Below are 14,685 nucleotides of genomic sequence, written 5' to 3'. Positions count from 1 at the left end.
CAGCGTTTAGCCTCGTTTCGAACAATATCCAACCCGTCTGGTCCGGCCTAGAGTCTCTAACTCCCCTGCGGGAAAGAAATGCCGGCTTTCGAAATTGCGATCAATGAGTTGCAAAATAAGGCTTGAGCGTGTGATGGATAGTGGTTGGATCGTTTGTGATCGATTCGAATGTTTCTCGATTTATAGTACTTTTTCTTTCGTATTTTCTTTTTTGGAGAATAAGAAAAAATGAAATGGTGGATTTGTTAGATTGTGTGCAAATATTTTTTATGAGTTAAATGGTTGTAATTGAATGTTTTTATAAAATATAGAAAAAATTAAGCATAATATATTTGGTACAATGTGATGATATAATATTTTTATTATGTGTAATAAAATATTTCTTATGAATAAAATGAATGTAACAAAATATTTGTGTAATTTGTTGTTGCTTTTATAAAACGGTTCTATAAAATGCTTCATATCTCATTATATAAAGTGATTTCATTAAGTGTTATAAAATGTTGGAGACGGAACGATGAGATATATTTTATTTTTAAAGAAATATTTTAAATATAAGAGCACGGATAAAAATCTTGGACATAATAGAAATAATAGAGATCTTTTCCTCGGCAAATATTTTGATCCTCTTGTAGGTAGTTTTAAATATCGTTTTGAAGACGAGAATCTTTTTTAACATTTTTTCTATTCGATAAAAGTCAGTATAGTAGAAGTGTCAATATAATTTTAACGAAATCGAAACTTTTGTGTTTCAGAAAGATGATTTTACCGCAATTAGTTCTGCTTTACGTCAATATCTTCCCGAGCGGAATACACCATATATTTTAGACATCGATCTGGACTTCTTCAGCACCAAGAATCCTTTCAAATCTCTACATGATCGTATAAATCTCTACGAGAAACTCGCACCCCTCTACGCTTTCAATCGGCCTAACTCAACAGATCCTGAGGTGAGTACACAGAGACGCATGGCAAATCATATTACTTACACTTGCTTTGTTAAAAAAGTGCAATATTTTTATCTACATACGTACCATCGTTCGTAAGTAATTAGAAGACTTAGAAAAAATTGACTTATTAAAATCTTCAACATTATTTCGTTTGGAATCATAAAATATATAAAACAACCCTATCGGGTATATACTTTAGAATTAAATTTCTTCTCATTATAATTACTATAATTACAAAAGTATTTATATAATTTTTACTCCGTCGCTGATAAATTTTAATATTTTCATTATTAAACGCCTCATTGTGTTTCTCATTCCTTGGCCTCGTACATTTTATAAATGAATACATAATTCAAACTGTTTTTCGTTTAGTTAATAATCTGGATGAATTATCACGTTCCGTACGAGATTAACTAGCTATGCTACTTTTAATATCAGATTAACCAGTCCTAATACTTACGAGCACGACTGCATGTCTATGGCTTTATATTACATACACGTATGTCTTGATAATTTCACAAAACGATCGCATACAAAAGTATCGTACGATTCCATAAAAAATCCGTGCACTTAAAATATCGGACCTACATCATTCGATCTAATGATTAACATACCTCTCTTATCACTTCCTCGGATCAATTAATTTTATAAACGCGCAAATAGCTTGCAAAACACAAGATACAGGTCTACACGCATACTTGCATAAATTGTACCGTGCAACCGTAACACTGGTCCAACAGCAAATTGACTTCACAACTCACCTAAACTGAACAAAAAAAGACGAAAAAGTATAAAGGAACAGGGTCTGAAACGCGATCGGCGCGTTAAACGCTGCCATCTCGTATCAGATCGGTCGGAACCGGATTCGAAGAATGGGGGGTCCCACGATTTAATTGCGGCTACGTCGAGAGGCAAGACGCGAAATCCCTCTCTCTTTCTCTTTCTCTCTCTCTCTCTCTCTCTCTCTCTCTCTCTTTCCCACTCTCCTAGATGATCGCTCGTAAGCCAAGCCAGTTCGAACTAGAGCTGAATTACACGGTGAACAACGAGCCCCTGGGCCAAAGACGGAATTTCGCGATGCTGAGAGCCAGCTCATAGAAGAGAGACTAAACTAGTAGAAGGAGAGAGAGAGAAAGAGAGACAGAGAGGGTGGCGGGATATGTACTGGCAACGAGCGGAAGATTTGCGAATAATTAGGTGGGCCGACAATAGCCGGGGTCCCGTAGCAGACCGGATACACAATGTGGCCTGCCACCAGCGGGATAATAGACAGAGAAGAACGACTCTATGGGGTTTTAGGATTCGACGGACATAATGGCACTGGCCCATTGTCTACCTAGCTGCAGACTGCCAACATCCGCTTTCGAGGGCGGCTACGTCGGCTCATCTGCATGCCAGCCTTCAACCCTTCGAGTGTTTGGTTTCCAGCATCGTGGATGCAAATTTCTATCCTCGCGGATCCATCCTCCCGATGTTCGATTGCCATCGATCACGTGAAACGGTATACGCTACGCTGTACCGGAGGTACCAAATCGCCATTGTTCTTAGAGAAGAGGAAATGGGGTGGGTGGTGATTTCGTGGTTATACGTCTAAAATCGGTTTAAAGTCGCTCTCTGCGCTGTTGGTTCTTGCGATTTAGGGGTCTGTATTGGAGAGGATTTCTGATGGTTTCGATATATGTATCGGCCGAATGATAGGTTTCGATAGGATCTTTTGGTTGCTACCCATGTTAAAAAACTTTCTAAATATCATAGAAGAATATATTGATATTATTCTTCTCTTTTTTTTTATTTAATAATTATTCTATTCAAATGTATTAAAGTAATTAAACTTTTTATGTATAATGTACTGTAGGTAATGTAGGGTTGATTCATTTTCAACAAGTGTTATTTTCAACTGCTCTTGTTCTTGGATAAGAGGAAATGATTCGTTGGTTGTATGTCTACACTGAGTTTAAAGTTGTTCTTTACGGTATTAATTCTTGCGATTTTCTACGGATCTGTATCGAAGATGATTTTAGATGGTTTCGATATGTCGGGTAATAAGAATTTCTGTTAAAATTGTTTAATCGATGATGGTCATGTAAAATACTTGGAAACTTGTGAAAGAGTGATCACAAAGATTCTAACGAATTAGTAATCATTCTTTATACGAAACACGCTCATCTTAAGAAAATTTCATCCATCTTTTACGAGTTTTCTTCGTCAACCTCATCAAATCGATGCTTTTTGTTTGCAAGACGCTCTTAACATTTTAAGAAAATCGCTTCAGAAAAACTTGATTCATCTTCTATAAACTTCTTTCATTTACATCATCAAATCGATACTTCCTGTTCGACAAATTTCTCTTGATATCTCAGAATAATTATCTCCTGGAAATATGGTGCAGTCGCAGTTGGACCTTTTTCATCTGCACAAAAGATACATCTCGACAATCAAGCATAGAATTTTTCTTCCGTTAAACCGTTTCAAGATCTTCAAACGATACCAAACCGTAGCACGGAACGTTCATAGCGATCGTTACGGATCCATGTCACAATGCACGATCTTCCAATTAATAATTCACGAAGTAAATCAGCGAAACCGTGACTCGTCCATTCATCCGACAATCCTTCAACTCTCCTCTGTACCCGGGTACTTCTCACGAATTTCCATGCGATCCCTTGGAGCGTACCGCGACCCACTTTGTGCGCCGATCCGCAAACGTCGATCCGTCCGATCCACGACTTCTCACGAATTTCCATGCGACCGTTCCTCCAACGAGCATTCGTTCGGATCGTCTCGATCGTAGCCAAGGAAAAAGATATCCGTCCTCACCGTGGGATTTTCAGTGGCAAACCCGCAACGAAATATCGTACGACGTCGTTATGCTAATTCGCCCGGTCCGGTTAAATGTGTGCCAGCTTCTGGAGCTGGCTTTGGAAAAAGAGTTGGACCCTCTTTTATGGGCCAACAACGCGGACTCACCCGTTCATGCTGTTAGCGCTTCTCGTGCATAAAATCACGCGTGCAGAGACACGGACGCGAGTCTGTCCGCGTGTGCACGCACGGTAGATGCCTCGCTCGATCTAATGTATGCGGGCACGCCGTGCTACCTGTCTTACCCTGAGAACTCGACGCCGCATTGTGATTGTAATCGCCGGCTCTGCAGGTCAGCCCGCGGCCTAACTGGGGTCAGGGTCATTTCTGAATTATTTAAATTACGCAACCCGCCCTCCTTCCTCGGCAGACAAGTTTACAAGCGCGTGTGTATGCTCGCGTATATGTATAGGGCGTATAGTAATCGAAGAAGGTATAGCAAGAGGTAATTTATGATGAAAAAAAATAGGTCGAAAATGTTGGATAGAATTTTTGCGTATGGTGCTTCGTTTTGGAGAAAAGCGATTTCGATAATCTGCTCGGTACACGTGTGTCGATTGTGACATTAAGTTTTAACTTTCTACGTTGTTACGTTCTACGTTTCTACGAAATTCTGTCTACGTTGGTTTTGTTAAACCAGTAATGTATTATTATATGTATATTTAGTGATAATAATGGGAGTATTAGGAAGAATTATGAATTATGAGAGTAGAAGAATTAAACGATACAGGTAGTACATTACAAGGACTGTATGTATAAATATTATCATCGATGTGTTTAGGACACTTTCTAAGTCGATAAAATTGATCTTTAAACATAATACATAGCCCTACCTTATTTACGAAATCGTTCAAGTCGAATACGATAAAAGAGACTTATAGCACTGATCAACTGAAAGTATTATAGCAATATAATATAAACACGAGCAGAAACAAAATTTGTAAAGTTGAAAAGAATTAATACATGTGTACTCGACGGAAATTGAAAATTGTTTTGCTCGAAGACGAAGCCTAACAAACGAAAACATTATTTTACATTTTCCACTTATTTTTTCCATGAAGAATTATCCTTTGCTCGCTTGTGATTCTCGGACACCCTGTATATGTGTGCAACGCGACAGCGTCCGCTCTATCTATTGTTGTACAGTAATTCATCGCGAGCTAAACGAAACAGGGGCAGTAGAAAGGTGCAAAAAGAGGGGTAGAAAGACGTCTAAAGAAAGAAACATGGGGAGACCTTTAGTACGATAAGGAACCATGGATGGGATTCGAAGGTGCCTCGTTTGATGATTCTTATTCGTTGATTGATGATCAATGTCGATGAGATTCGGGCAGGATGTTTATGTGAGAAAGAATTTTCAAGATGTAGGGTATAGATGGTAGGATTCTTTGATTATGGTAATTCTTTTTTGGGATAGAAAGGAGAGACGGGATAGGAATGTTGTTAAAGGGGGATTTAGTGAGCAAGGTTGCGGATGGGGAGACGGAAGCGAGTTTTTGGGTCAAGATGTTGGACGGATTAAAGGTATGTTTGCTAAAAATGAAGTTCGTCGTGTTACATAGCTGCAGGATTTGATATAGTTTACATATGAAATGCAAAAAATACTTTTATCCGGTGCATATTCTTAGACATAATTCTTCGACATAAATATTTCGCAATGAATAATGGGCAAATAATCGAAGATTGTATGAGTTATAACAAATTTATTATAATACTAAAATGTTAGGATAAAATTCTATACTTAATCTGTAATTGAATAAAAAAGGTATAAAATATTTACGCAAGTTTCTAAAGGAACTCCCGCCATATTTACTATTTAATACAATTTATTGAAGTATGATTCTTGTTAAAATTAAACATTTTACTATACATGCAATTAATTGACATTTTCCGATTAAAATCTTCGATCTACGAGATGAAATCCATCGGGTCACCTCCTCGAGTGTACCATTCGTACTTTCAGCAATTTTCGTATCACTTTTTATAAATTTAATCTCGTAAAGAAGAAATTTAACCTCGTAAGAACATCGCACGAACGTTCTGATTATTCATAACGACCAACGATGAAGTTTTCATGCTTTTACTGTAAATCTTCTTAACATATAATATTCCTCGTTTGTAATAAATTTCTTCTTTATGTGGTTCGGTACAAAAGAAGCATAAAATTTAATAAGTTATGTTATATAATGTTACATGCTTCCTGCTATCACATTCAAATTTTAAAGACATATCATTTCGTATGCTCCAACGCTTAATAGCGGGAAGAATCTTTCATAAAATTTTTCCATGACCTCGTGAAAAATCGTTTTGATTAAATTATAAATATCAGGTCATTCAGGATCCACGGTTGATCGAAGACACGTTTGAATATCAATTGATCGGCTTATCGAGGTTGATCGAATCCTTTCGGTACCGATTCTTTTTCTCAGGATGGAAGTCGCGATGCCCCACCGGGATCCCAACGAAAGAAGAAATGACACGAGCGGGGGGTCCAGTATGCAAAACGGGCCCGTTTTCCGGCCTCCCTGAATATTGATGTGTAGCCGGCTATGCAAATGAGCGTGAGAATGCAGCTCGTGCCGGATGGTGACGCGAATAGACGAACCGGAAGTAAGCCAGTACCCCGCCTTCTCCCTTCTTGTGGCATGCCCTTTCTTTCGGCGAGGTCGAATTATAGTCGTTGACTTTTCTTGCCGGTACGAACCTTCCAGAGAGTAGCAATGCGATTTATTAAAGCCGTTCTAGCTTTTTTCCCACTCGATGCACCGGAGTGCCGTTAGAAGTGTGCCTTGTTTGCTTCGTTCGTGATTAATATCAAGCTATTATTGTGTAAGATGGAACATACGCATGTATACCTATAGGTTATTTGTACTGTGTCTTTCCAGCCTAGACGTCATTGACGTCTCCCTTCTTTTTTTCCAAAAAGATTGGAGTTTTTTACAAATAAAATTGTTCTGTTCTGAATTTTATTATCCAGGTACGCGATTAATGTTCAATTACGTGATGTAAAATCATATGGATGGCGATGGTAACCCTTTACCTTCTGAAAATGTTCTATGAACTGTTATATTCTGTTGTAAAATATCGATATTATATTATGGAAAGATATGTGTTTAGCAGTCATCCCCTTTGTAATATTACGCAACAGTTACATAATCCAACGTGAAATTCCTAGCTGCTTTTACAAAACTGTATTAAATTCACTATCGTCAACAACTCATGTTAAAAAACGAGAAAAGAATACTTTTTAACTCGATCGTAGTGATAACGCTACCTCTAAGCTGTCTAAAAGGAACCACGCTAAGGTACATCGACCTACATTCGTTCGTTCCAAAATAACGAAGCACATAGGAATCGTTTTCACGCGTAAATCGTTATCGGAATTCGTGGAGCAATAACGGCGAGTCTCGTAGAGGATTTCGTCTCTTCGGGGCCAGCCTTCGGCTCGTTCCACTTAGCGACGTTCACCCCGTTGAAATATCTGCATGAGGCTGCGGCAATACGAAGCCTCGAAACAGGACGGAGATAAACAACGTGGAATTAAATATACAATAAAGCGTGCGATCCTGGACAGCAAAAGGGCGTGGTGGGGGTGGAAAAGAAGCGAAACTGCTTTACCGGCTGCACGTTCTAGCGGCGACATTTCAACCTCTCCCGCCCCCACACCATAGACTGGCAACCGCCCGCATAAATAAATCCAATTGGCTCGAATAAAATGTACGAAACGAAGTCGCGCCAATGGCCGGGTATGTATTTTATTTTCTCTCGTTTTCCTTTCCACCCCGTGTCAGCCAGCCAGCCAGCAACCCGGCTGTTTCCTCCATCCCCTCCTCTTAGTCTCTCTCTCTCCTTTTCTTCGTCCTCCTTCACAGCACACCGCTACATCGACTGCTCTGTCGTAGCGGCACAGTAGGATAATTCAATCGTGACTTTTCACGGATTTCCCATCGAAGGAAACACGCCAGTTACGCGGCGGAAAGTATTCGTTTTCTCGTCCTCCTAGACGTTCGTTCTTTAAAATACTCAGGAAGGTTTTTCTCTGCTCGTGGTTATCTTCGTTTCGTGCTCGTCTCTTCCTCGATGAGTTTCCAGGCGTCTGCAAATGGCTGAGAGGTTTTTGATGTAGTTCGCGTTGATTCGCAGGCTGATGGCCTCTACGTTTTGTCTAAATCGTTTGTATGGAATTCATCTTTGTGTTGAAATGGTTAATGCGCGAATGATTATTATCTGACTGTAGTAATTGATCTTTTCTAAGTATATTATTCAGCAGATTCGAGTGGAAGTTCAGCTTCTTCAAAATCATAAGCGAGCTTACCATACGATAATATGTCAACGTTGCTGCTTTCTGTTATTCTTGGGGATAGTTTTCGATTTGCAACTTATACTTGTTGAACATTAAGCTGAAACTAATATAAAATTGGTAATCCGAAATCCGTTCAACAACGCAAATAAGAAGTTAACGCGATAAAAGTTAGAATTTTCTTTTTCATTTAAAACTATCACTACCCATAAAATAATTGAAACGAATCGTACAATGTAAGGTTTAAAGCTTCCTCTTGTTCGTCAAAATTCCTATTTCCTGTCCATAATACAAGATAAACTCACTTCATAAATATCAATACACTGACGTTATACATAAAAATACGAATGTTTCGTATCGCAAGAAAATACCATAGCCGTTTCCTTCAATGACCCTCCGTAATCACGGAACACACGAGCCTCTTTAAAACGGCCGGACGAAAACTGGATCACGCGGAGGGAAGATTTCTTCATTGGCAAGGGGAATCTCGTTGAGGTAGGTCACTCTCGTAATTACCTTCTCTCACGGAAGTGGCCCGCGTGACCCTTCTCAAGGTCGTTCCTTCATCCCCTACAATTAAGCCCTCCGACAATTAAATCGATAAAGCCGCGAAGGCGCCCTTTATACCGCTGTTACCGCGACATTTATGCGTAACAAGCCTTACCCTTTCCCCTTCCACTTCTCTGTTTTTACGACGAACCGCCGAAATTGCAGCACGTCGTTAAGATCAACCGTCAATCCTATTTAATAACACTTTGCCAGCCTCCCCGCGCGTAATTTTCGATCGAATATCACGATCTTTGAGAGTCTAATCGAAGTAAGATGGCAAGTTAATAATGGAAGATTTCAATGCGTTTCTTCAGGCAAAAATTATTCGCAACAGATAATTTTGGAAAACTGTGGGATTGTTTGAATAATCGATTGGTTTGTTTCGATCGTTGAAAAATTTAACGATCGATTTTTAGAACTTTGTGATGGATTTATAGCGGCTTGAAAAAAATTACCATTATAAGTACAATATTGAATTTATTATAGGATTTACATATCAATTAATTAGCTCCAAGTACGTTAAATTTCGTATCGTCTTGTAGAATCTTCGTATGATTATAGAAATATGATACTATGAAAATGAAATGTAAAAAATCTAATAAAGAAGAGTCTTCGTGGGAAAATAAAGGTACGTAACGGTATGTAAATTTAATTCTCTTACAAATATTTTTTTTTTTTTTGGCCATTGCATGGTCTACAGATAGATAAACGCAATTATTTTCTTATAACAGAACGTGAGTAAAGAAGTGTTGAAAGCAAAAGGTAGGATTAGTATTACATTGGTAAGAATGTTATGTCGATTTTATTGTGAATGCGAAGTTGTCTTTGAAATGAAATTGAATAGATATTGTTTATGGAAGAAAGGCTGACAATACATGTTGTATTTCATTGTTAGGAAATCCAAGTTAACAACGAGTAACCAAATGGAATACACTTCGTTCCATTGGTGGAATTAAACGATGTCGATGAAAAACTCGTAAACGCAAAACTGTCATAAACCATGTTATGACTAGTTTTCTGTGTTATAATGTCGTAACTTTAATCGGTGGAAATAACGTTTCATCATTAGAAAGAAATTAAAATATCTCTATTTATGAAATTCAAATATTCAACTGATAAATAAGACCATTAGTCAAGAGAAAGTTATTGCACAAGAATTGGTTATTAAAGCCGCTGGTCGTTAAACACCATTTAAAAGTAATTTAAGAAACTATTCGCTTCTCACCTAGTATAATATATTCCTCATAAAGATTACAAAATATTTCATAATTACAATACTTCCTTCGTTTCAAAATACCGTTTTCCTTTCGCTTTCCTTTCTCTTTTAATACACTATGATCCCTTTTAATAGTTCCTATACGAATGGAGACCAAGCAGTTTTGAAATTTACCGATTAATTCCACGTCGCGGGACTGTCCCTTTATTTGGCCATGGGATTGAATATATTTTTTCTCACCGTATCGAACATTTCAAAATCGATTGCTTAGAAAATTTCACAGATTCGTCGGGTAGTTTTAAGAGATTTAGTACGGAAATGATCCGCATATTCTTCGTTGCGAAAAATAAAATTCCTAACTTCCGTTCTCTTATCGTTAGTTCTATCATCAAAATATGTAAAAACCTACTTCCTAAACTATACTCTACTTCCTAAAAAAGAGTCAAATTCATGCAAACCCCTAATCAAAAGTCAAACGCACAAACAATCTAAAAAGTCTCTGGCATGTTATCAAAGATCACCAAAGAGGGCCAAGGTCTGTTAACTATTACCCGGACAACGAAACTGATAAGGGAGCAGGAATATTTGGGAAAAACCGGATAAGAACCAACACCGCCATCTGTTATGGCTGATAAGAACGAGGGGTTTCTTCGCAGTTTCCGGATAAGCCGCACAGACCGGGGGTGACGTGACGAGCGACGCCGACGCCGACGCCGACGCCGACGCCATGTGTCCAAAATGGCCGCGGATCGTTAAACGGTCACGCGCAAGCTCCCCAGGGGTGGTGGGACAGAGGGGGTTGGTTTTAGGGGTGTCCTCGCTTCTTAATAGGATCGAAGAATAGTTACGCCGTCAGATCCACGCAGTTACGCGAAACACCGTTTCAGGATGCGTTTCCACCAGTAATTGTACAGAGAAAATGACTCAGAACCCTTTTGACGTCTCTCGCTTTGGTATTCCGAAGCTTCCATTCATGCGAATACAAGGAATACTACTTGCGAGGCTTGAAATTGCGCGTTATCTGATTTTGTATGGATCAACATTTCGAAGATTGTTTCTTTTTCTCGGTCTTCTTCTTTTTGTAGAATTTTGTGTTGCTTTTATGTTGGACTTTTATTGGATGGATTGGATAATTTTATATTGCATGTAGAATAATTTTTAAGAAAAGGGTTAAAGAAAACTAAGAGGCTGATGTACATTGATGTACATTTGTTGAGAGGATAATATGAGAGTTTTCTAAGAACTTTCTAAGAAATTATGTAAAGGAAGTTTCTTCTTTTTTAATTTCCTATCTTTGGAGGAATTTCAATTTTTTCAAATGAATATTAACATCGATTATCGTATTGTCTTACTATATGAAAATTATTGTACTTAAAAATAAGATACAGAGAGAATAACGATTGTGTTAAGTAATAAGGTGCAAAAAGATAATGAAATGATCATTGCATTACAACTCTTGGATTAAACATTTGTAGCTTCTTTAACACTTGACTAACGTTATAATCGACTTCGTTAATTGAAGTAAAGATTGTTGCATGACCGCTTTAATTTACAATTAAGGAAATAAACGATAGAAGTCGCTTATTTGAAAAATGATTGAACTTAAAACAGTCACAGTATGTACATTAGTACGTGCATACGTTAATTGTAATTGTATAGTACGTGCATCATTTAATAGACCTGAAACTAGAGAGAACTGAAGAGACATTTTTAATAAACCCGTCCGTTTGAGGAATAAGCTCAATCAATTTTTATCTTTTTCGCGACCATGTTTACCAGACGAGTTGCTGATTTTTTTGCATTCTTTCAATGTTCGCTGAGATTCGAGGCAGACAGCAATTCATTACGCGAGCAGCCGGCAAATGGAGAACTTTCATTTCGAGGATAATAGAATACGTATATAGATACGAATATTAATCGGCTCGTACGCGCAAATACCTATTAGCAAACATCGCGGATATACCGTTTATTGACGGCCGAACAAGCTCTCTCAGCGCTTACACATTGTTTAATCGTCGAAATATAATACGTATCCATAAAGCCAAAGGGTGAAGCTTCGCTTTCATTGTCCCTGTCGAATACCTAAAAATCGAATTGTCCCTCGTGCATTGAAAACGAGCCTTGAACAAACGGTCTGGCTTTTAAAGTAAACGATCCGACACCGGAACGTGAAATTGTTTTATCCCGAAACTTGGAAATCTTTTTCCCGTTATATCATTTTTCAAAAAATAATGATGAAATATTATCGTGAAATATGATATATATATATATGACAAACTCTATATGACTGTGTAATAAAATAGCAAAGAATTCAATATGAGTAATTTAAAAAATAGTTATTCACAAGACTTCTCGAGTTTCTGGTATCAAACACAAAACACACGCGTAATTTCAATTTTGTATCAGAAATAAAAATGAATTTGAAATATGAAACAAAATTTATAGCGTGGTATTTGATTATATCCCCGAGCCTGTCTCGGGATACGCTGTTAAAACATTATTTTGTAAGTGTGAAATGTCGGATATCTTGCGGAATATCTTGAGGATGCTTCTAAAGATTTTACGAAGAAATAGAAAACTTTTCTTCAAAGTACTTAAATCTTTCAGAGTTCGTAAGTATACTAATTTACCATTGCTCTCCTTCTTTCTCCATGCACTGATAAATCCAAACGAAAATGCATTAATTAATAGGAGACGTGACATTTCTTCGATTAAACGACACATTCAATTAATAAATGTGGAAGAAGAAATTGAGGAGTGTAATTTTAATCGCCATCGATCTAGTTTACTCATGGGGCGTTATCAAAAATTTCGGCTGCTATGCCAAAAATGCTTCCAATTCCAAGAATACCGTAGCGAAAGGGTCAAAGGAATTTCACACATACCACTTCTCTTCTATATCAATCTTCTGTTGTATCATTCGCCAACTCTCGTGAAAGCAACGTTATTCTTCGTTTAACTATACTCAACTTGGATTTTGGTTAGTACAATAGAATCGAACATGCAACATTTTAGAATTGTTAGAAAGATGTTTATTCTAAGATTAACAGCTATACCTTACGAAGCTTTTGTCTGAAAATTGATATGTATTATACAGATTCATAGAAAATATAGTAGAACTTTATTTGAATCCATTAGGGTATAATAATTTACGTAACTGAAGTTATATGTATAGTATAACAAAAGTTCACTGATTCTCTGCGAAACGTGATCCTCTACGAGTGATTTATCGATCGTTCGTATAATAGTTCATTAGAGCACGAGTTCATTTAACCCGAACGTTACTCGACATCGCATTTCGGATATAATACTACAATACGATGTAGGTAATGTAATATTGAATTGCTGCAAATATATTAAAATAGCGCTCGTCAGATAGAGATTCGACTGTAACGAAGGTTCGAAAATACCGCGCACCGCAGAGGATCGATCGAGCGTTGTCTAAAATTTCGAGCAAAGTTTAGGAACAAAAATCGAGGGACGGTTTGCGAATCTGAGAAACATTTAGAATTCTGACTATTCTCGGTGCAATAGTGTTGCCAACAAATGGCATTTCAATAATCTCTTCGCGTTATATCGCGACAAGACATCCAACGATCGTTTCGCCTTAACATTAAGAGACCGAGTAGCCGCGATCGTCGTCGAAAGTTCGACGACCGGAAACACGATTGTTCGGTAACGACCACCCAACGTGTAAAACGACGTTTCGATGACGAGAAAAAGTTCGCATTCGAAATTCTCGGTAACAACAGTCGGTCGGTGACAGAGAGCTGCTCGGTCGAATTATCATGTAAGCAACGACGCTGATGCGCGTTCCACAGGCCTCGTGGCATCGGAACGGAAGTGAGCATCGGAGATCCGGAGGGAGAGGTGTCCGCGGGGTTCGTTGACCGCGGCCTTGTGTTACGCTTTCTGTCAACCTGACAGAGGTCATCGAACCGGTCACGCTGACTTTTTCGGCGCAAAGGTGGACATTAATCTGAGAAAGGGGTAAGCGCATCCGGCGATGGCGTGTTCGCGCTTTCCGCGTGGATCCTGTCGCACGTTTCTTTCAAGCAGGCGCGTGCGCTCGCATGCCAGTAATTGCAAGTGTACACTTGCAGTTTGCACATGTCAAAGGCGCATTGCAGTTGGGCATCGGTTGGTCGGCACCATCTGATGCTCTCCGAGTTTCTTGCCCCGAGAAAGGGTTTCTTTTCGGTCGAGCCTTCTCATTTGACCGAGCCGATCTAGGGGCTGCTGTCAGAAGTCATTCACCTCTCAGCACAGAGAGAAACCGCGATCTATTGCGTCGGTTTTCGGATGGAATAACGCTACTTCCATTTACTTTTCGTTCTTCGTTTCTTTTAGCTGTGCCGTTCTTGTATTACGTGCTCGAAACTTGTTACGATTAATAATATTTCTTGTAGGAGAAGATTTTTGACGGAATAAATTAGAGCGAGAATGTGATATTCGTTAATGCGATTCGATATTCTGGTATGTCAAGGGTCGAATTAACAGATCGTATGACGAATCACATCGATTTTATCTTTCGACGAAATATTTAGAGCAAATTGAATCAAATTGGTATTTGACTTTAATTTAATGAGCGTCGTTCGATCGAAAAGTTGTATTATCAAGAGCTTTATTATTATTAAATCGTGCAAAGGAATTCATCAGTCTTGTTTCACGATTTTGACGATAAATGATAAAAGAATTAACCATTGTAGTAAGTAATTTCTACAAAGTAGTAATTATAGTTTCAACTATGATATATGCAAAGCTTGTGCAATTGGGAATATTTGAAAATAATTTAACTATTTTATGGCATT

At 38.2% G+C, this 14,685-nt stretch overlaps 1 protein-coding gene across 2 annotated transcripts in view; it reads left to right on the top strand.

Annotated features, from left to right (window-relative positions):
* The window catches only part of LOC117235097 (UPF0489 protein C5orf22 homolog), a 1,027,617-nt gene that overhangs the window by 711,795 nt on the left and 301,137 nt on the right, over positions 1–14,685 (top strand). For both annotated transcript variants that reach the window (XM_033496821.1, XM_033496820.1), the window contains one exon: positions 756–950. In XM_033496821.1, the coding sequence (XP_033352712.1) occupies positions 756–950 (195 nt within the window). The remainder of the gene's footprint in view (positions 1–755; positions 951–14,685) is intronic.

Source organism: Bombus vosnesenskii, unplaced genomic scaffold (assembly GCF_011952255.1).
Source record: "Bombus vosnesenskii isolate JDL3184/JDL3185 unplaced genomic scaffold, Bvos_JDL3184-5_v1.1 scf7180000013314, whole genome shotgun sequence".
Taxonomy (NCBI): domain Eukaryota; kingdom Metazoa; phylum Arthropoda; class Insecta; order Hymenoptera; family Apidae; genus Bombus; species Bombus vosnesenskii.
This window is presented reverse-complemented; position numbering and strand designations above follow the sequence as displayed.